The 22,530-nt window shown below is 37.3% G+C and overlaps 1 protein-coding gene across 1 annotated transcript; it reads left to right on the top strand.

Moving 5' to 3' along the window:
- Positions 1 to 7,874: 7,874 nt before the first annotated feature.
- LOC145782056 (uncharacterized) lies at positions 7,875 to 16,775 on the top strand. The gene is made up of 10 exons (XM_082593792.1): positions 7,875 to 7,990; positions 9,383 to 9,476; positions 10,276 to 10,355; positions 11,378 to 11,475; positions 12,023 to 12,086; positions 12,570 to 12,629; positions 13,564 to 13,625; positions 13,791 to 13,899; positions 15,093 to 15,217; positions 15,797 to 16,775. Exons 2-10 carry the CDS (start codon positions 9,424 to 9,426, stop codon positions 15,929 to 15,931), a joined length of 786 nt encoding a protein of 261 aa, XP_082449918.1. The 5' UTR covers positions 7,875 to 7,990; positions 9,383 to 9,423; the 3' UTR covers positions 15,932 to 16,775.
- Positions 16,776 to 22,530: the final 5,755 nt, after the last annotated feature.

Raw genomic sequence — 22,530 nt, 5'->3', positions numbered from 1 at the left:
ATGGCAAGTGTTTTGGAAAGATCTATGAGCCAAGTATCCCCACAAACAGGCAACGCAGAGTTAAACGTTATAAGCAAAAATAAATCAATCGAAAGTTTACCCTTTCCAAGGGGCAATCATTAAGAAAGTTGTGTTTAAAATACACGTGAAAGTAATTTATATTTTTTTATTGCAAGACAAACAGACTGTATTTTGATGTTTGGTAAAACAGGTCTATAGCTCGAATCAGCTGATAAGACAAACTGTTCTTGACAAGAAAGTTATCAGCTTACCAGTTAAGTTTATTCAGATTTTTATTGAATGTTGTAATTCCAACTCATGATGAACTTGATTAAAATAGAAAAGGTACAAGGTCCACTAGGCTACAGCAATTTTCTTTTATATTTTCTTATCGAGACAAGTAGACTAATATAGATTTAGGTCGATCACTTTAAAGAAATAAGTTTGTCAAGGTGTTATTTCATAGTGAACAAATGGTCATTGAATTTTTGTGGTAGATTATTATGATGGGAGATTATGGTTTGTTTAGATTACGATAGAATTTAACTTTTTGAGGCTCATGTACTCCAGAAGATGCCATGTTTTAAAATGGTTTGGTCTTAAACATTGTTTTAACCAATATATTAGAAACAACAGAAGAGAGATTACTGGGGTCTGTTTAGTCGAAACATTAAGCAAATGCTTGATGTAACACAACACATAGAAGATTTGAATGTCTGAAGAGTAACTTGGATGGCATGGTAATAAATTGTCCGATAACATGCATCAAATCTAAACCTCAAGTGAAAAATATACCTTTGCAAACACACCCAATTTTGATTTGTTGCAATGCGCACAGCCAGTATGACGTCACCGAGCAACACATCACTAGTTTCCTACATTTATTTTCTTTCAAGAGAGCAAGCTCTGAAATAGTGTTATCTACATTTTCTTGGGTTAAAATTGTGGCTACAAAGCCTGGATTGTTTTTATTTATGGAAACCAAAACCAACACGGTAAAGATTGGTCTTGAATCCCATTTCCTATTTTATTTCTTAAGTTACAAATTAGTCTACAGCACGTTTTAACATAAACAAACGAAACCAATCAACAACAAGGCATTTGATTTTAAAGAAAACAAAAACTGAGAACATTTTCGGCAATACATCTAACCTTCGTCAAGCCTTCATAAAAAGAGTTTACGTTGTTCATATATGAAATACTGAAGATTGTACAATGTACAATATCATGAAGAAAAAATACTCCAAAACATTTGTTTATGATACCAAAAGTAACCTCTTTATCGAAATTGTATTGTACTTTTTAGAAAGTGGGTTATAGCCCTTGAACTTTTTCAACACTAAATTTTGACACAGAATTACTTTGCGAAAAAAGTTAAAACGACGTCAAAAGTGCAAAAATGTTTAAAAACAATTTTTAACAAGTTTGTTTCAGCTTATTACATTTTTTTATTGTAGGCAACGATTTAAAGTTATTGATATGCTACGTTAGGATGACGTTATCACACATATAATAAAGGATAACTGCATAAATTCGAACGTTCTCAGAAAGTTTTACCGAAAATGTTATTTATGCAGTTATCTTTTTTTATGTATTGTTTTTGAATTATGCAGTTCAATCCTATCAAGTTGCTATCAATTATCTGTCTATGCTTTATAGTACTTTCCTGTTGTTGAATGAGTTTCGCTTTTAGCAGCATGATCGTTGCTTACTTCACAGTGTAGATTCAAACGATCTGTTATAGCCTGATGCTGCGGGTTCTTTTTTCCCAAAAAGAACCCGCAGCATCAGGCTATAACAGATCGTTTGAATCTACACTGTGAAGTACTTTCCTGTTTCTTGACGTAACGAGGGGCAATCAACTACAGGCGAACAGCTGAAATGTAAACAAAATGTTTCTGTGAGGACATTACAATAGCTTATTTTATTGGTCAGTTGATGTCGTTTTCATTATGATCATGCAATTTACATACACGCGTCACAATGGCACGTGGATGACAAAACGATAGTTTAACGCGGTTCATGACGTTCTAACCCGAGCTAACACCAAAGAATTTTAAAGGGAATAACACTTTGGGAAGAAACGCTTTTTAAAATCACAAATCTGACGTCATGTGTCAAGGGCAAACAGTCTTTTTCTTTGCAAGGACCGTGCAGTATATTTAGTAGCCTAAGCATTTCAACGAAAAGCTTCAAAACAAGCGATATTTTGCTTGAATTAACACGTAGAATAATAAAGTTCACCTGGAACTTTGTTATGCCAACAGTAAAGGTTATAATACAATTCCTGGATATCAAAGGCTGACTTAGCCTACTTCGTGGAAGATTGTCATGATTCTTATGAAAGCATGCGGCAGCATGTCGCCCATTATTGAGGATTTGGAAAACAAAACCAAAGGTAAAAAGTGATCAGTAGAAAGTGATTTCTAGTTTCTGAAAGTATTGAAATTCGACCAAATGTACAGTTTAGTTATCTTTATTTCTGACCATTACAGTGAAAACAATACGCAAACACAAGCCTAGAAAATGGTAGAAGCGACAAAACGCGTTTGATTTAAATTTTACGTTTTCTTTTAGTCGGCTTTGCTATTAAGGATAGACTAGTTTTAATACTGTAACGTTCCAATGTATAGTAGCTTTCACCTTTGTCATTTAATTGTTTGCACAAGATCAGAAAAATGAATTGCAATGGTTTGCTGGGTTTTGCAGTCTTAGTTACTTTATTCGAATCGTTTTTATCGATTGAGGAGAGATGTCCAACGTCACCCTCTGGAATTGGATTGACAAAATTGTTTGGAAAGGTAGGCTAAATTTGTTTTGCTTTTTGCGGCAAGGTTAGGTTATTTGTTTATTTGTGTTAATATTAGCCATCCTGCCAAAGAAAAACATCGTTTTTCTTACATTGATTCAATATCTTTGACACTTTAACTGTGTAAATACGACAAATTGTTCTAGATGGACAGTAGTAAATTAATAAACTTCTATATCTACATTAATGTTCAGTTCAGTTGTTTTTATTTCTGACCATCTCAGGAAAAGCAATAGCCTACACGTCGATCAACATAGCTAAGGTAGAGAAAAAAGTAAAAGCGACAAAATGCAAACGTTAAGTTATTTACCGAAACAAGTTATTTAAGTGTAGAACCGACGCCTTTTTGAACTTCAAACCAGGACTCCAATCACTCGGATATGCATCTGACCTGGTAACTATTGGAGTCAAACTTCAGATCTTGTGACGAAAACTTTCAATTCAAATCCGGGATCTAGCTACAGTTTCTAAAGATTATATTTATGAAGGGTTACATTGTAGCCTAACTTTTTTTGCAACGTCTTGTAACTTAGCCTAGGCTACAGTCACACGAAGAAAATTTTAAAAAGAAAAAATACATACAAGATATAGCCTACTGCAACTACCATGCGATACGTCAGACGATCCTTTCCACACTTATATTTTTATAAATCTAAATATGGAATTGGAAATTCATTGTAACTACAACATAGGTCTGAAACCTAATTACGTAAATTGAAATTCTCATTCAGTTTAGTTCCGTTGCGTATTTACCATTCCACGATTAAAAAAATGTTTAGTTTGTCACGACATAAGATAAGAAGTCAGGAAAAGGATAAAAGTGAAAAGATAAACAGGTTACTTTGTTTTCAATTAGCTGCTGCATGACAACCATGTATTGCTTCCACAGAACACTGCGTTGTGCTATATTCACGTTGAGAACAATATAAAAGATCAGTCCAGTGCCAACACGTGGTGTCGCGCTACGTACAGGGGATACCTAGCTCGGATATCACAACGAGAAGAACTGACGTCAGTGGTGTCCCGGATACAAAATATCAACACGGATAATATTTGGGTAGATCTGAGATGCCAAGTTGGAAAACAGAATTGCACTTGGAAGAACGGGCAATTCATCGGTACGCGAATTGAAATCTATAGCTGCTAGTATATTATTCTATTTGAATAAACTTAACTGAAGATGATCTAGCTCCTAGCTGATCGAAATCGATTTTTAGCTGTTTATGATTGAAGTAACTCGTGTGAGAATAAATTCGTTTGGATTAAAAAAACTGCAACCGAGTTGTTCATATCAAGCATTGTTGTGGGTATGACACGTGCCAGAAGATATTTCATTCTCTTGATAGTTTATTGGAGGTGCTGATTTTTGCCTTTTTTGTTTCCACTTGTGAGAAATCCTTTTTCTTTCTCTTATTTATTTAATGCTAATTCCGGTTATGCCTACAATGAAGTTTTGGCAAAGCTGAACTTGTTAACTTGCTTATTATTCCGAAAAGCATTCCTAGAGTTTTCTGACAAATTGTGTGCTTGTCATTTTCACTTGAAGACTTTTATAGTGACAAACACGAACAAACATTCCTTTCACATACTGTGTCTCTGCGTTATCCTTTTCATCAAAATTGGGTGTCTTTGCAAAGGTATATTTTTTTACTTGAGGCTTAGATTTGATGCATGGTATCGGACAATTTATTACCATTCCATCAGTGCGGTCTTAAGGTATTTCAGGCCCTGTGCGGAAAAGCCTATGCTTTGCAGGCCCTAATGACAATGATCCAATTCAGTAGCGTACCTAGGTATTTTAAAAGGGGATGGGGAGTGGTTTGACAGTCGGCGGTCGAAGCCTGACGGCGTGGTCGCTGAAGGCAACACCCAGCGGCTGGGTGACCTCCCCCAGAAAGTTTGACAACTTACTGTAAATTTGGGGCATTCTGAGAGCATGTTCAACAAAAATTTGGGTATGAATATTACTGTAAAATGGTGCTGTCCGGTGGCATAGCTAAAGGATGATATCATGCTTTCTTTGACATTTTTCGGAAATAAAGCTATGTCTCTATGTTGAATCTGGATGTTACCTATTTCGTCCCCTGAAAAATGCGTACCTCGATTTCGTACGCTGAAATCGGAGTAACAAAATCAAATTTCGACCTATTTCGTTCCCTGAAGAAATTGAGGGAAATTTTGAAATGTTTGCGGCAACTCCGATCAGCAACTTCGGCTTTGTTTTCTTTTCTCGATCTTTTCAGGGTACGAAATGTTCAGGGAACGAAATAGGTTGCACTAGTTGAGTCTCTATGTTTTCTTGTTGTTAATTCCTTTGTTGAATTTTTCCATTGGAAATGACAAAATTACTGCATTTTCTGAGTAAATTGCGACCCCCTAATTTGCGGCCCTGTGCGATCGCACGGTTTGCACACCCCAAAGACCGGCACTGCATGCCATCCAAGTTACTCTTCAGACATTCAAATCTTCTATGAGTTATTGAGTTGTGTTACATCTTCCCGTGCTGAACCAGTGAAGACTGCGCATGACATTTTGCTAATACAGACTAATTTTGAAGGCGCAGCAATGCTACAAAACGGGGAATTCCCGTTGACGTCATCTTGTGGTGCCTTGAAAAGCGGAACAGGAACAAAGTTTACAACGTGGAACACAATTTCTTGCGCCACATTCCACCAATACATCTGCCAAGCTCCCAAAAGTAAGTGTCTGTTACCTAAGCGAATAACGTTAAATTAACTTCATCTTTGTTTAGTGCCTCAGTTTACAAAATAAACGACTTGCTTAATCTAGTAGCCGCACCACCAGCTGGCATGAGAGTAATAGGGTATACATTACAACAAATAAAAAAAATCCAAAAAGATGAATCCAATCTTAAGCAGAAATGCTGTCGCGATCTGCACTCATGAGATCATTACTTCCTTTGTAATTCCGAGTGAAATTAGGAAATTAAAAGCAACACTGATTATTTCAAGAAAATATTGCAAATCTTTTTTTACTATCTTCACAAATGTAGATACAAACGACTTGTCTAGCTTGATGCTGAGGATTCGCTGGGTAGGCAACTAGAGGTTTGCACTGGCATTTGGGATTGAGTTGCACTTTTCCCAGCATGATCGTTGTTTACGTCACAAATGCAGATACAAACGATCTGGTTTATAGCCTGATGCTGCCTGTTCTTTTACTTTCTTTTTCACTAATTTATGAACAAGCCTACATATTTCCAAACCAAACATGATTTTTGCCCTCTTACGTTCAATGGAATGCGCTTTGATATCCTTAACTAGTTCAATGTTTTGTTGTTGATCAGTCACTGACCATGAAATAACCGATCAGTTTTCACATCTTTACTTTATTCAGTTATTATCGATGTGAACAAGTGTGGGAACCATTCATTTCTCTTTGAGGGGAAATGTTACGAACTTATAAAAACGCCACAATCTGGAACCGAGGCAAAGATGACGTGCAAGAAACATCGCGGCCGACTCGCGATCCTCAGCTCGGAAGAACTCATCATCGCCGCCACGAATTACCTCAACTTGGAGGCTGGGATCTCTGTTGATGCTGATGTCTGGGTGGGATCTGTGCTTAAAGAAACTCCAACAGAAGAGGTAAACTAGAATTTCAATCAATTAAGAATTGACATAATCAATAAACTAAGATAGTACACTGTATATTATATAGGCTACTCCATTGTGACGTGACTGGTGCTATTGATGCGTCATAAGCGTACTTCTGACCTGTATTTGTCAAAATAGATTCATGCTGTTACGTCAAAGGTAATTGAGTGAAATAAAAGTAGCTGCTTGCTTCTATAATAACTTACTCATAAGCACTATTTCAAACACATCATGAAAGTGTTCACAAAAGTGCAGCCTAGAAAGTAGATAGGCCTACAGTCAGCCACAGTAGGCTGTCATATAGGAGAGATCTTTTTGAGATACTGGTAACTGACTTTCATATCTTCTGTTTTTGGGGTTTGTTAGTTTCAAATTAAAAAGTTAATTTTTTTTTTAAACGTAGGCTAAGTCTAGTTGCTTTAAAAGTGTAATATTTTGTTGCTTTTAAAGTTGAATATTACTTTTTAATTTTTAATGTTTTTAAATGAACAATTTGTGGCTCCCTGTGGAAGGCCTCTCACCCACAACCAGCACGAATGAACAAAACATTTCTAAGTTAATATTCTGTCCTGCAGATGATTTTGCTTACCCAGCAATCAAGCGGGTTGGAAGTGATGGACCGCCACACCAAGTGGAGCAGACGACAAACGCTAAGCACCAGCACCTTTGGCTACCCACTGTGTGAAGAAGTTGTCTTTGAAAGTACGACAGGTACAGTTTGCATAATTATTTCAGTCTAATTTAATATCACTGTAATTACATCATTCTCTTGTCTGTAGCAATCTAGAACTTGCAACACAGAATTCATCTAATTCTAAAGCAAGGGAGCAGACTCATCACAAGTTGTTATGAGATCATATTTACCTGGAAATGGAAAATTAAATTTATAAATGAGATATTCAATCAAATGTAGTTACTGCTTTGCCTTTTTGCTTGGCATTGAGCACTTTTTGTAGTATTAATAGTTTTCATTGTTTTAAATGAGATATTCATAATTTTCATAAACGGCGCTGGTTCGACTGTCAGGGTGTGCGCTTGAGCAACGCACGTTAAGGACTGCTCTCCATTTAGCGGCATCTAATGGATGGAATAATTCCCCGGCGCCAATATTTCAATAATCGGAAACTTCACTCTGTCAATCTCTGCAAACGGGACTGCGTCATTGATTCAAAGCCTCTACAAGTATGTGAAGCTGCCAGGATTAAGCTCTGCAAGAAATTTTCCCAGTCCGAGAATAAAAATTCAATCAATCAATCAATCATATATAATTATTTTGATAAATGCTGTTGATTAACAGGAAATATTTTTGTTGTAAATGTAATGTAAAACAGCATTAGCGTGGGGACCTCATCATCATTATGTTCCTTCCTCGCATTGAGGTTTGGATACAATGCGCCATTGTTCTCGACCATGAGCTAACTGCTTAAGATTACGTAATTATTAGGAGACGAAACCACGCTTTCTCTCACGTCAGCACTGACGTCATCCACGACTACGACGTCATCGACGACAACAACGACGCAACTTGATAGTGGAACACCGGATGGAACGATCACTGTCATTGGTAGGTTCATAAGAGTTGATCAAATCAAATCGTTTATTTGTTCTTTTTTGTGCTGACCCTTGAGGCCAGAGTATATCTTTTACCACCCCAGATTAGCGACGTTTCCTCAACTAAATGGGGTTACCACCAGAGCGCAGTCTCGAGTCTCATTATCCAAGACAGGCAGATTTATTTATTTAAGTCCAATCACGCAAAATTCAAAGTTTACTCTCATTAGTTACAATGTAAAATATTTTCTTGTTAGATTATCATAAAGAAGAAGGAGAAAGAGTGATGTATAGTAGGCAAGAAATGTATTAGATGTGACAACAATAGCATTGGTTTCTCTGACGCTGATAAGATTGGAGCCTGGATCAGCCGCTATAATAAATTGCTCAATACCGAGTTCTCCTGGAACTCTGCTGATGTAGTTACTGAGATTAGTCCGAATATTGGTCCTCCTCTAATAAATGACAAGGATGTGAATCCTTTAAATCGTATAAATAGACAGATTATTGACATGAAATCATACAAAATCTACATAGACGCATTATCTCCTACCATTCCCAACATACAATTAATGCATTAAAACTAGCCAAAGCAGTAAAACATAATAAACAACGACTTAATCTTTTTATCTTAGTTAAAACATTATTAAAACAAAGATTTTTGACAACGACAACAAAGTTGCTTCATATGTAATCAAAAGTAAAGTTTGAGGCCTTGTCAGCATGCTTAGTTGATGGTTAGTATCTTTATCCTCTGACTCAGGCTTTCCCAAACTGTGGTCAGTGGACCATTGGTGGTCCGCGACGACTGCACAGGTGGTCCGTGGCGATATGACAACAAATTAAAAAGTCACACATATACGTTGTACAATGTACAGTAGGCTACTTACCCTGTCAAAAATAATTGCCGCAGTTCTTTACAACTTAAATGATTTCGAAAGCTTTTGCTATCCAGTATCCAGTATCGTAAATCTTACTTGTTGCACCTTCGTTGCAGTTAAAAAGTTGTTTACGAAAAATTACTGGTCCGTGGCCCAAAAAAATTCAGAAATAGTGGTCCGTGGCCCAAAAAAGTTTGGGAAACCCTGCTCTGACTGACAAAGCCTTGATTGGTTATTCCTGGTAGTTTCGCATACTTGTAGAGGCTCTTGACGCAGAGCCGGTTACCGAGATTGAGTGAAGTTTCCGATTGTTGAAGTCTTGTTGCCGGAGAATTATTCCATTCATTAAGTACCGTTGAATGGAGATCTTAGAATGCGTTGCTCAAGCGCACACCCCGAGAACCGAACCAGCGCTGCGTGATCTTGAGTCGAGCATTTAACCACTGAACTAACGGGGCGGATCAAATGCTTAGAAGATGCTTAGAAGATGAAAAGATTAATTTAATTCAAATGCATCATTCCAGCCGTTCTGGGGGGTGGAGTTGGAGCGATCGTTGTTGCGATTATGATCCTCATCTGCTGCAGGAGGGTCAGAGTGAAGCGGTTGCTTGAAACAAGGTAAGGAGTTATCGATATAACAAGGTTCTTTTAGTGAAATATCTTATTTTGAAAATTGAATGAGGCCGTTTACCAGGCATGTTACAACCTTTGATCAACTCTATAACATTTGAACATCTTATTTATTCTCAAGCAGAGATAAAGCAACATTTAGCATACATTTCACCTTTTAAACTTTAAAAACGGTTGTTTCAAATATTTCAAAAGTTCGTCATAGCACATCACTAGGGAACTGTGTTCCGAAATCTAGTGCAAACCGTTCCTCACAGCGAACTCGCAGCATCAGACTAAAATAGGTCGCTCGCATCTACTGTACATTTGTGAAATTTCAAAACTTGCGGCGACAAATAACGTTTTCAAACTCACTCAACCGATCTCATTAAGTTAACCAACAAAAGCAACCGATAAAATTTGCTGTTTGTATCTCTTTCTGGAACCAACGTATTCTTTATGGCAGCACCTTGACTGGTTAACCACAAGGTTGTTCGGTGCTGCCAGACCTTTCTATTGCTATATTTTGATTTTTATGTAATTGTGTTTCTTTTTCTCGACTCGTATTAGAAAGGCAGATAAAACAAACATCCCTCTCACCATCTTTCTTTATGATATGCAATCTCATAAACGTACAAAGTTTATTAAACACTCACTTCCATCACGACGGTTCAACCCAACGGGTGCGGTGGAGTAATAAAGATAGAGATTTTAACCAAGGCTGTGGAGTCGGGCGATCCTAACAATCGTTTAATCAACTACAAATATTTTTAAGTAGTTTGATCCGTTGCTTTTCATTTGTTTTTAGATTGTGCCAAGAAATTCGTACAAAATTGCCAGCATGCTGTTGCGATGGTGTCTCCAGCGACGAGAATCAACCTAACAACAGTGAGTCACAAAGTTATCTTCCCAGTCAAATGCATTGTCAATGTATTTTCTTGTTCTACAATGACACTTGGTATTTTTGTGGGAAATATTTATTGATATCATTGTATTGTATTGTTTGTAAATTCAAATGAAAATTTGTATTGTTTTCAATTATAGTGATACATATTTTCCTAATAAGAATGGATCTCAGCACTGCATGTGCAAGTTAACAACGGCACAAGTCGAGCCTTATATAATAATTTATATATTGACGAATGTAACACTCAATATAAAACAGGATTCCGGAACCCATGACTCGCGAGCCTTATATGGCTCTTTTGATGACGGCATCTGACTCGGAAAAAGTTTTATCCTAACTTCTCATTACAATTTAGACGTGAAAATACTTTCAGAAAGCACCAAATTAAATGTAATTTTTCTTTTTTTTCGGGAGATCCCTATAGACCTCCCATTGTTTTTATCGTCTTCAACGAACATGCGGCTCCACTTTTACAACTAACCAGCTGCCACTGGATGTTACTTGCATCATGGTTGTATTGAGTGCTAAAGTATTATTATGGCTATCAATCCTCTCATGGAAATTATACATTCCTACATGGTGGGTTGGTTGGTTTTGAGTCTTTATCCTCGGACTGACTAGCCTTGATTGGTTATTCCTGGTAGTTTCGCATGAGGCTCTTGAGTTTGACGCAGGGTCGGTTGCCGAGATGGGCAGAGTGAAGTTTTCCGATTGTTGAAGTGTTGTTGCCTGGGAATTATTCCATTCACTAGATGCCGCTGAATGGAGAGCAGACCTTGACGTGCGTTGCTCAAGCGCACACCTCGATAGTCGAACTTGCGCCGCGCGATCTTGAGCCGGGTGCGTTACCACTGAGCTAACGGGGCGCACGATGTACAAATGTAGCTGTCAAGGCTTTCTTGCCTAAAAAGGTTCCCGACTCCTGGTCTAAAAGATTCAATACACAATAACAATAAAAGCGATTACCGAGTGGAACCGCGATTACGAACAATGCATCCTCCAGGTTACATCACGCCAATTGGAACAAGCGACTCGATTGGCAGCACTGTTCGAAGAGCGCGACCTAACGGCAACAGTCTGACCTTTCATAGCTACCACCAGGTTCATTACTTTTTACATTTGAACCGTTGTGACGTAGTTTGTTGTAATTGTTTTTGACTCTGTCGGAAAAAAAAGGTTAACTATTTGAAATGTTGAAACGAATGGATGGCTGACTAGCCTACCAGGATTTTAGAGCTACCTAAGATTGTCAGTTTAATTAAGTTTGGATTTTTATTTGATACAATTAGACGAGAAACTCCATTTTTTTGCTGACCTCGTACGACGACAAGGAGCGTATCGTATCCCATTGGCGGATCCAGTGGGGAGGGTTGATTGGGGCTAATCCTAACTCTCTAAAACAAAGAAAAATAACTTTCTTCACAGTGTCTTTACAAAGTTGGATTAATGTAGACCTACCCATCATTGTGTTTTGTTAAAATTACTCCCTTAAGACTACTCGCTGGATCTGCCCTTGTGCTATCAAAAGATTAATCATTGGAAGTGCTGGAATGAATACACCGTTGAGCACCCGATAGATGGCAACGACACGTCTTCCTGATTGACCAAATATATCACCCTCAATACTGTTTTTTTGCTTGTACTGTAGATTTGTGTGGAGGACAACACATACGCGTCGATCGACTCTGCTAACGTCGGGGTTGTTTCTAGTGGTATGTATCACGTCATAATGTATCACGACATAATCAAATGTGAGAGACTTCTTGCATCAACTTGTTGTGAAATTGTAAACAAACCTTGAAATGATTGGATATTTCATCCAAAAATAACGTTCTCACAACGTTTAACAAACCACGATGAAGACCTAATCATTTCAATTTAGATTTATGTCACATCTACTTTGACCCGATTATTTTGTGCCACACTTTATTATCTGTGGGTTTACAAACCTAAATCACGTTTCATATTATTTTCAAGTGTGACCGATTGGATGTAATGCTTATTTTTAGACCGAGAAAAAGTCTTTTGAATACTTTTAGTTCCAGGTAGTTGTGTATACTTTGGTGGTTGTGCACCGCTGCGTCAAACCTAATCACCAAAGTTGACATCTGAAATTTTTGCTTGCAGCCACTTGAAATGTTTCATCTGCTGGGAGCAGATGCACGTCGCTTTATTTGACCTAGTCTGTTTTTTAGATGACCGCCCCTATGCCCAGATTGACAAGTCCCGCATTAATTCTCAGAATATTAGAAAAGGTAAGTGGGGCCAATCAAACAGCGATGCAGCAAATCTAGTTGTTATTTGTGTGGCGCGGAAACAATTGAAAGTCTATTAGGTTCTACTCAATTTTTACCAGCTTATTACCTTTTAAACTATATTTATGATGCTGTGAAGTTACGAGTTACGTGGTGATTGCAGTCTACCAGTCACTACCACAACTCCAAAGCTAGTTACCTTCGCTAGTTCAATGGTATGTCGCTTATTGTAGCTTTTGTTTGTCGTATCCAGGCTTACACCCGGTGGTTGAAGATTTAGTGGACGGGAAGAAAGCAAATCTTTGTGCGCACCTTCAGGCATGCCTTTAAGTGTCCTGCCAAAGGCAAAGCATCATGTTCTTGAGCGGTGTCGAACTGGCGCCCTTTCGATTGCCGTTCCAGCGCTCTCACCACTCGGCTATACAGCCGATGTATTGTAGCTGATGCAGCAGATCCGACTATTTTCATCATTGGATAGGAAATATTTAAGGCAGAAAATTTATCTGTGTATTGTGTTTTACATAATCTGGTGCATAAAGATTTCAGCAACAATATAGGAATTTTCTGTTCATCGGTATTTTGTGCTCTACCAACAGCGCATCCTCAAAACAAGCTTGCTCTTGCTTTTGTGAAAGACAAGCTTGACAATCTGAAGCTTAACCAGCTCAGTGGCCGACTGGTTTCGTCTTCTGTTCTAGTCTTATTAGATCTGAGATCGATTCCAGGTCGGGCCACACCAAACACTTTAAAAACGGCACTGATTGTGTTCTTTTTTTCATAACGCAGTGAGAATAAGTTTATTAATAATGTGATGACATTGTAAATCTGATATACAGTAAAACAATCGAAAATAAGCCCTGTCTCTGAAAGACCTTAGCTGTTGTAGAGCGATAAAACCATAACATTATTTTTATTTAACTGAGTTTGTTTGCAGAAGAACGAATTCCTATCAACTCCTATCCAAAAGTATATTCCGGCAAAACACCAACTAAAGAAGTAAGACGATTCTTGAAATCATGTTAGGATTACTTCAGCGTTGGTTAGTCGTTGCGTTTGTGTCGATGAGGCTGGTTTTAAACGTCTTCTTTCTTTCGTTTGATGTAAAATTTGTGCGAAGAAATATGAATACTCTTTCAATTAACCAATGCACTTCTGTTCCAGGGGAAATATGAAAACATAGCAACCGTGATGTCACAGGAGGTTGCTATGCAGCCAGGCACATCCGGGACAGGGCTGCAGAACGATTCCAACGCTTTGTATGTAGATTCAGGTAAGAGTAAAAACAGATAATCTATAAATTCGCAGTAAATATGGTTAGATAGGGGATATGATGAATGCGATAATTACATACTTTATTGGATTCGGCCATTCAAGCCTTTCTTTGTGCTTCGAAGCTAGTTAGGACGTCAGTTCAGCACCGCTCGACAATGCGTGGCTGTGTCTTGGCAAGACACTTGATGACAGATTACTACATGATTGCTAGGGCCATTTTTATATGACCTTAAAAAATCAATAATATGACTTTATTTTTTGGAAAATATGACTTTATATGACTTTATGTGAAAATCGTTTAATTTTACATGCGAACAACGTCACTCGCGGAACAAAAGAGTAAAACATACGCAACATAACAGTAATACACATCCATTTTTATTTTAAACCACTGTTGTAGCTTGTAGTACAGTTTCATGTAGTGTGGAATGTTAGAGTCTTTGAAGTTACGATTTGGACTTAAAAATGATTTTACCAAGGAAAATGAGGGCTCCACAGACGCTGATGTGGGTTGACACTTCTGCAGTTTTGCATAAAGCGCTGGTGAAATGTCTTGTCTTTGTAGCTCCATAATTTGTTTCACATCGTTTTTGTCCAATCGCTTCTTATTGTAATTTTTGAGCTCAAGCGGATCTTTTCCGAAATCAAGGGCATTTAGATCAGCATGGGCCTCTTTGATTTGCAACACAATGCAATGTGTGACCTCATAAAATATAGGTCTGTGACTGTAAGTGTTATGTAGGCTAATCTTACAGTTTGCCTTCGTTCAATCAGAAATTGTCTTACTTTCTTAGTGCTTAATTGCCTCACCGCTTAAATTGGTACTTTTTATTTAAAGTTTACAACGGTATGACTTTATAACTCAAAAATATGACTATATAACTTAAAAAGCTGATTTATGACCTAACCAGGAAAATATGACTTTATATGACTTCATAACTTTCTTAATATACCTCACAGGGATGCGGTTTTTGCTTTAAAATTGATTTCACGACTTACTGATGCATAGAAAAAAATATGACTTTAATGACTTTAAATGGCCCTAATGATTGCACTACCTCAAGTATCACATCCTCCAGCTGTCTGTTACGTTGCTGATGTAATAATTGCATTGCACCTTGTGATGTCATAACAGAAGCAAACTGTGCATGTCCATTCAATGCCAGTAACAATTTATTTATTTCCTCATAGTGCGGCCTTTGTCAAAAGGAGGAAGTCCTTGCTTTCCTCTCCCGCAACCAACTCTGGAGAAACATAAAGATGAAGGTGTTAACTTCCCTCACGTCCAGCTGCCAAGAAACGAAGAGAAAAACGAGGTGTGCAAGTAGTTAAAACTTTGAAGATTTTTATTTAGCCTACACAATGCAACGACACATGTAGCCTACTTCACTTGCAATTGATACGCTTTCACTAGACATTTAATTTTAGTTTAGTTTGTTTTTATTTCTGACCATCACAACGAAAAAAAATATTATGCCAAACATAGCAGAGGTCTAGAAATAGGTAGAAGCGGCAAAACTCTATCGTGATAACGTGCTTGATACCGAAACAAGACAGTCAGGTTAAAATATGATACGGTCGGCCACGCTTACTTACCTCTTGCTTCGTAACCATAGCAATCACACATCACCAGGAAGGCAATTAATAATGTTGAACTTGTCTGCAGGTTTTGTTTTCTCCCAGCTATAAAATCACACGTATTTTAACATTGCTTTAACATTTTCAGACTATAATCAAAGTAAAAAAGTCTGAGCAAGCGTCTTACATTAGTTGTGAAAGCAAACAGTTTGAGTTTCTCTTTTCATTTTTTACATACGTTGATTGTATGAGAAACCCGTCTATCATTGAACTTATAGTAGATTTTGATTAAACGTCATCTGCTTCTTCTTATTCAGATTAGTTACGCCGTCCTCCAGTTATCCCCTGATGAAGATCCCATCATAGATCCGCTTGCCGCAGAATCAGGAATTCATTACGCGGAATTGGTGCTTCAGGATGAGGATGAGAAGTATCAGGAGGAGACGACGTGACGTCATCGCACTCTTGTTTGTGATCTCATCAGCGAGAGTTATAACGTCGTTACTTCAAAAGTGTCGTCACGTTGAGAATTGATCGGTTTGCTTCCCGGCTTTCTTCGAACTGCACAGAGTGATAATCAAAGCATGAAGCATGTATGACGTAGATCATTTTCAAAAAACTGACATCATTTTCAAAAAACGCGATGGAACTGATTAATCGTCCACGTCGTATCCAGACTTTCACCCGGTGGTCGAAAATTTTGATTAAGTGGATGGGAAGGCAAGTCAGCCAATCTTTGTGCCCTTTCAGACATGCTTTTTGTTTCCAGCCAAAGATACAGCTGCATACTCTTGAGCGGTGTCGAACTGGCGCCCTTTAGAGCGTCGTGCCAGTGCTTTTACCGCTCGGCTATGCAGCCGACGAAACTGATTAATAAAACGATTCTATGATGTCGCTTAAAAACACTGAAGATCTGGGATTCCATTTTATATATTTTTGCAAAAAATGACAGAGCAGGAAATCATTTCCACACGTCTACAGCTGATCATGTTCTTGACAACTTTGTTACATTATTCATCTAATGCAATCATGTTTGAAAGAAGTGGCGTGGTGGAGTTTCGAACGCGGTCTTTATCAATGCGACGAGATGAAATTTCGCTTTGAGACCAATAACTGCAACTTTACAACTATCTGCTACACATACTAAATGTTTGACATAAGCCTCAGACAAGTCAATGGAGCGACGTACATACAATTGAGTTGTCAAAATTATTTTGCAGCAAACACACATTATGATTTGCTTTTCATGGCAACGTCGGTGTATGTGTCATGACGTAAGCAATTTATTGTCGCGCTTCGGTGGGTATAAGTTTTCTAGTGAAACAGTGTTTACTAAATCGCAAATAAAAGTTTTATCATGCAATGATTGTTATTTTTAACAAAGTAGTCTTCTCGCCTCCCATTTCGTGATCTTGTGAGATATAGCTGAAAAGATAAAAATGATTAGGGAGTATTTTCTTTGAATTTGTTGTTTTATTAAGAAATCAAATCTTTATTCACCATCTGACAGTGAACAGGTTCATCAACACACAAATGGATGTTTACATGGTGAAGATAAAGTTCAGCAAATAATAAATAAATTGATTGCTGAATAGGTGCTCAGCTTTTTTGCACTTTCAAAAATACATTCTGAAGAGTAGCTTCGTTTGTCATGTCTTTATCTAGGAATCGAAATGTTGGTGTTGAAGTTTCAGCAAATAGAGAACAAATCATAAACAATGTTTACCAGACTGTTCTGCGGGAGATATTGGAAAAATGTTGAACTAACTTATGGCCTAGGTAGTTCAGTAGATAAAAAAAAGAATTAGTATTGCAAGCAAAGAAATGGAAAGATTAAGCGAATATCCAACGTCCAACAATCGGGCACATCTTGAGCAACACATTTTCAAAAAATTTCTCCAGTCAGAGGCACCTGGTAATTTGATGATTTGTAAACAGCAATACTTCAACGGCAAGTGAAAAGAACACATCTTCAAAACAATTCAACAAACAAATTTAATATTTTGATGGTTATTTTTAAGTTTGAAATGCCGCATTAAAGTGTCCCAACCAATCGTACTTAACCTAAGGGGCACAAGAAATGCATTTAATGCAATAAGAAACTAGTTGCAAATACAAAACAGAAGTTACATCGTTTTCATGCATGCATTTGTGTATTACAAGGCATTGTTTCGACACTTTATACATCAAAGAAATGGTAAAATAAATAGCTTGAATGGATTGACCCAACAAAACTCTCAAACTTTCAAAACAAATTGAAAACAAACCATAATATACAGGGTGGGCCAAAAGTAGGCTTACAGTTACTAAACTTTTTTGTATGCTGTTTTCTGTTTCTTTGCTGTTTCTTTTCTGTTGAACAGTTTCTGTGTAAGATATAACGAGCATTCTTGAAATTTAAAAGTACCCACATGAAAAAAATAAATTTACTTTTAGACCCAAACCCTACTTTTTAGGCTATAACTGTAAGCCTACTTTTGGCCCACCCTGTACAATGGAGTTGTCTAAATGTCCCAGCATGACTTTTTTGAAGAGAAGGAATTGTTAACATCATCATATTTTGTTGTATATTGGTACCGGTCCCAAATTATCCTCTCAACGACCTTGAACATAAGAAGGAATTAAACAAGTAGAAAAGAAGAAGAAAGTGCATTCTGTAAAAGATGTCCTGGTTGAAAAGACAAAATACTAACGTTGAGACTTGCTCGATGGAAAAATAAGGTGCTGCATGATATCGTATCACAGTGGTCTAAAGTGAACTGGTAAGTGATAGCCTACATTGCCAAGATGTCGTTGGTGTGGTGACATAGTTATTAAAACAGGGACATAGTTATTGACATAATTATTTATCATATCAAAGGCTGTTCAAAACTGCTTCAAAAATAAACTATTCAGATAAGTTTTTGTCATCAAAACGGTTTTAGTCTTATCCTTATCGTTAAATCAAAGCTTGTTAGTCCAACTTCCACAGATATCTAGCTTGGATGATTATGCAAATGCAAAGTCAATTGCAAAATAATGATTATGTTGAACGCAAAGTACAATTCATAAATGAAAAATATATACTAACTCACAAAACAAGTGACTGAACTAAAACACAATTGCTCAAACGTTTTTGATGGTAAGCTTTCGGACTTCCAACTATAATTTTTTCTACTTTTAATCTCGATTTTTGCATTACCCAATTTGCCTCTTACATTTTTATTGGAAGTTTGGTGTCTCCCAAGTGTTTTTTTTTTGTGATCTGCTGCTGCTTGATAACAAAAACAGTAGCTTACAAGCCTTCCTATTTTATTTTTGCTGTGATTATGAAATCTTGGATTGTTTTATTTTGATTGAAAGCTGTATTTGTTTGGTTTTTGAAAAGGGGTTGATAGTAAAAAGATTAAGTAGCACTACCACTACACTAACCTATTGTGACATATATTGTGACGAAAAACAAGTGGTCTTGTGACCACACAATGGAGGATTAACGAATTAGTCAGTTGGAGTCGTATTGCGTCACACACGTTCATGCTTTTAATGTTGCAATGAAAAGTAAAGTTGATCTACATTTTGCATCGTATATAGGACAACAGATGGCGAAGCTGTACAATGTCCACCTCTCATTATTGTGTTGCCATAATAGCACAAGCTGTATATTGCATTGGATATGACATCACAAAGAATGGAGCAATACAATTGAGTCATTGTTTTCATCTTTGAATAGTCGTTTCTGGTTGGTGCACCAGAAATGACGACATCATTAGACGACACAAGAATTGCTTTTCTTCATTATTCTATTTCCTATCTCATTTAAAAATCTCAGGCATTTTAGAAACTAGACTAATTTAAGCGTTATCGGAACTACTCCCAGTAGCAAACACCTTTGGTTTTGCATTAAGGAAATGATTTGAAATGTGTAAGAAAGTTGCAGAAGAACAAACAAGCGTGATTGCTATTTTTCGAAACAAGTCTACACAATGTTAAAAGCGTTAGAGAATAATGATGAGTTTAAAGTTGAGCATTCTTTTCATACACTTCCAAAAAGTGTAGAGGTATGTGGAGAGAGGTGGTATGGCATAGAGATATTATAACGTAATAATAATGATCATGTAAAAACGCAATGGGCTGTTATGCGGTAAAGACACCCTTCAGTAGAAGTTCCAAGGCTATGTGTGTGTATCTGCTGTAGGGCGTGGCAAGTGATGTTACTTGAATGCGGCCAAGGTTTTTGAAAGTGATTCTGGCTAGATCAACACGCTATCAGGAGAAGCTAACTCTAGTCACAGTGTTAACTCAAATATACCGTATTTCAACGCGAAATATTAATAAAAAGGATTCAGCTTTCAAATTCTGCTTACCGTTGACATATAGTTTCCAGCCCCATGACCGTTTGTCTCAATCACCGCAGCCCCAACTGAGATCATTTGGGATTGTATGAGCCAAGATTAACGGATCAAAAGGTTTTCCTTGCTAACGTGATATTGTAACCTAACTGGTGGTGACGTAGCTTTGGTTTGTTGCGAAACAAAAGGTTACATCAAAAACTACCAGAGTACAATGCAAGGAAACTGTTCCATGACGCGTGGGCAAGTGTTTTCTGTGGAAGCTTTTTGCCTCTTCTGCACTTTAAATCAGGGGTTGTCAAAGTTTTTTATTTGTTAACACGACCATTTAAACAAACAGCGCGGCCTCCAGTCAAAAGTAAAACTTGTAAGTTGGCATAAAGTTCGCTACGGTTAATAATTGCATCTCATTCAAAAGATTCTTCATCCCTCATTTAGCATAAACTGCTGTATTGCTGTAGGTACGCGCTCCGCAGTGGTGCAACTACAAATACGATATACAACACATGATATACAACAATGATGTTTATCAGTTAGCACTATCCTCTATTTGTGGTAGGCTCGTCTGTTCCATTTATTTGTTAAAAGTTATTTAAATTCGTTTAAACGATTATATTTGTCCAAGTTTGCGTTGAAATATTTAAAGCCGTTCTGCCAGCAAATTAGTCCTTTATTACATTGATTCAAAGTCTGCAGGCGTTGAATCAATGTAAAAAAGAACTCAATTGTTGGCTGGCCGTTACTTCTTGTCTTGCAGGCTGCTGTGCAACTATTATTTAAAGCCCTTTACTTTTGTATATATTTTGAATAGCAAAATTAAACAAATCCGTTCAAAATGTTTTTTCTTTCTAAAATACGTCACTGTTGTGTTACTGCTAATTTACTTTCATCATAGGTGAGGAGCCAAGCCATGGGGCTCATGAGGCCCGCGGGTCGCACTTTGGCCACCCCTTGCATTGAATATGCAGATTTAGCAATACTGTAAATGATTTTCTTAAAGTACAATCTATAAACAATGACAACGCTTTCATCGAACAGACATTAGTCTCGATAACTACTTTGTTGTGGATTTAATATTCAGAGACACCAGATCCTAAGTTAGGGATATCAGGAAAAAGTTTTATGCATACGACATTGCAACATACAATAAATCATTCCAAAATATTGAATAAACTTTGAAGTTACTTTTTTGCTTCTCAGAAGCTGTACAGGGGAAAGTAATCTGTTGAGTAAGATTACTCCTATATAGTTCAAACAGAAGTGGATTCTATGAAAGTTGTTTGTAGTCAAACAAAGCCTGTATGTTGTAAAATGTACAATTGTACATATGTCTAGTTGCATTATCAACACCCCGGATATGCAAATGATTTTATCTGTAAAGTTATAACTTGAAGTGTTTGTTGTTAAAGCAATAATAGTTATTTTGTGATAATAGTAATAGATAAAACTGTTTCCATTTGCAAAGAAACGTCTCTTAGGAATACAACCAACAAGACGTCTTTACAGCAAAGTGCTACTTGAATAATTTATTTTGCTTGTTGCTATCTTTTGATATGCTGTGGAGAAATACGGTCAGCTTTCGTTTGTGAACAAAGAACCCATAAGATCAAGCGACCCTGGTTTGATTTTTGAAGTGTGCGCTCGAATGATGCATTCCAAAGACAACTCTCTATTCAGCGACACCTCATGCACGAAATAACTTGCAGACAACACTTTAATAACAATCGGAAACTTCACTCCGTCAATCTCGGTAACCGGGCCCTGCGTCAGTGGTTCAATTCCTCTACATCTACAAGTATGCGAAACTACAGTACTAGAAGTAATCTTAAAAAAAAAAAAACTTTTCAGTCCGACGATAAGATTCTCACAACTTTGAAAGCTGACTTTGTACTGACGTAAATTTTCTGTTAATTGTCTTTCTTCATTCTTCTAGCGGACACGCAGTGGTTCTAACAATGGGATCCGAGGAGTACTTTTGGACAATTAAGGAACCAGGATGATTTAAAGGCTCAGAATCTTATCAGGGGCCCAGGGGAGTTGAAGAACACACCCTTTTTGTTTCTTTTTGATTTTAAGCATTTGGATCTCCAATAAAAATTTTGGAACTGTTTTGTTTTTGTGGCCCGAGATTCCCACAAGCACCCGAGCTCAAATTATCCTCTTAGCCATCCTGCCTGAACGTTTGTCGTTTGCACTACGTCCAGGAGAGTAGCCACGGAAGAAGGCTTAGGAAGGCAATTGCACCCTCCAAATTTATCTTGCCCCCCAAAAAATGGGTTTTGAATTCTATTACAACGTTTTAATGACATTGTATTACATGCTGAAAAACGTTTTATGAATGTTTAGCTGCAGTCAGGGAAGTTTTATAAATTATTTTTGTTTTTAAACAAACTCTTTTTTTGAAGTATTAAAACATTTGACCCCCAACAGCTGCTTTCTCTTCCCTAAAATTTTCTTTCTAGCTACGTCACTGAATACTTGCTTTCACTGCTCCTTGTTTTGTTTTGTATTGGTTGGCCTTCATAGCGATTGCTTTAATGTTCAGTTCAGCAGGCCAAAACCCTAAGAAGAGTCGTAGATATTTTTTTTTAGAGCAGCGTACTATTCATAAATAAGAGGAATCAAGGGCTATAGTCGAAGGGGAGCCACTCCGCAGTTGATGCCGTGCCTTAAGTGTCAAACAGACAGTTGCATGCTCTTAAGCTGTGTCGAACCGGTGACCT

Source organism: Aplidium turbinatum, chromosome 1 (genome assembly GCF_918807975.1).
Source record: "Aplidium turbinatum chromosome 1, kaAplTurb1.1, whole genome shotgun sequence".
Taxonomy (NCBI): domain Eukaryota; kingdom Metazoa; phylum Chordata; class Ascidiacea; order Aplousobranchia; family Polyclinidae; genus Aplidium; species Aplidium turbinatum.
This window is presented reverse-complemented; position numbering and strand designations above follow the sequence as displayed.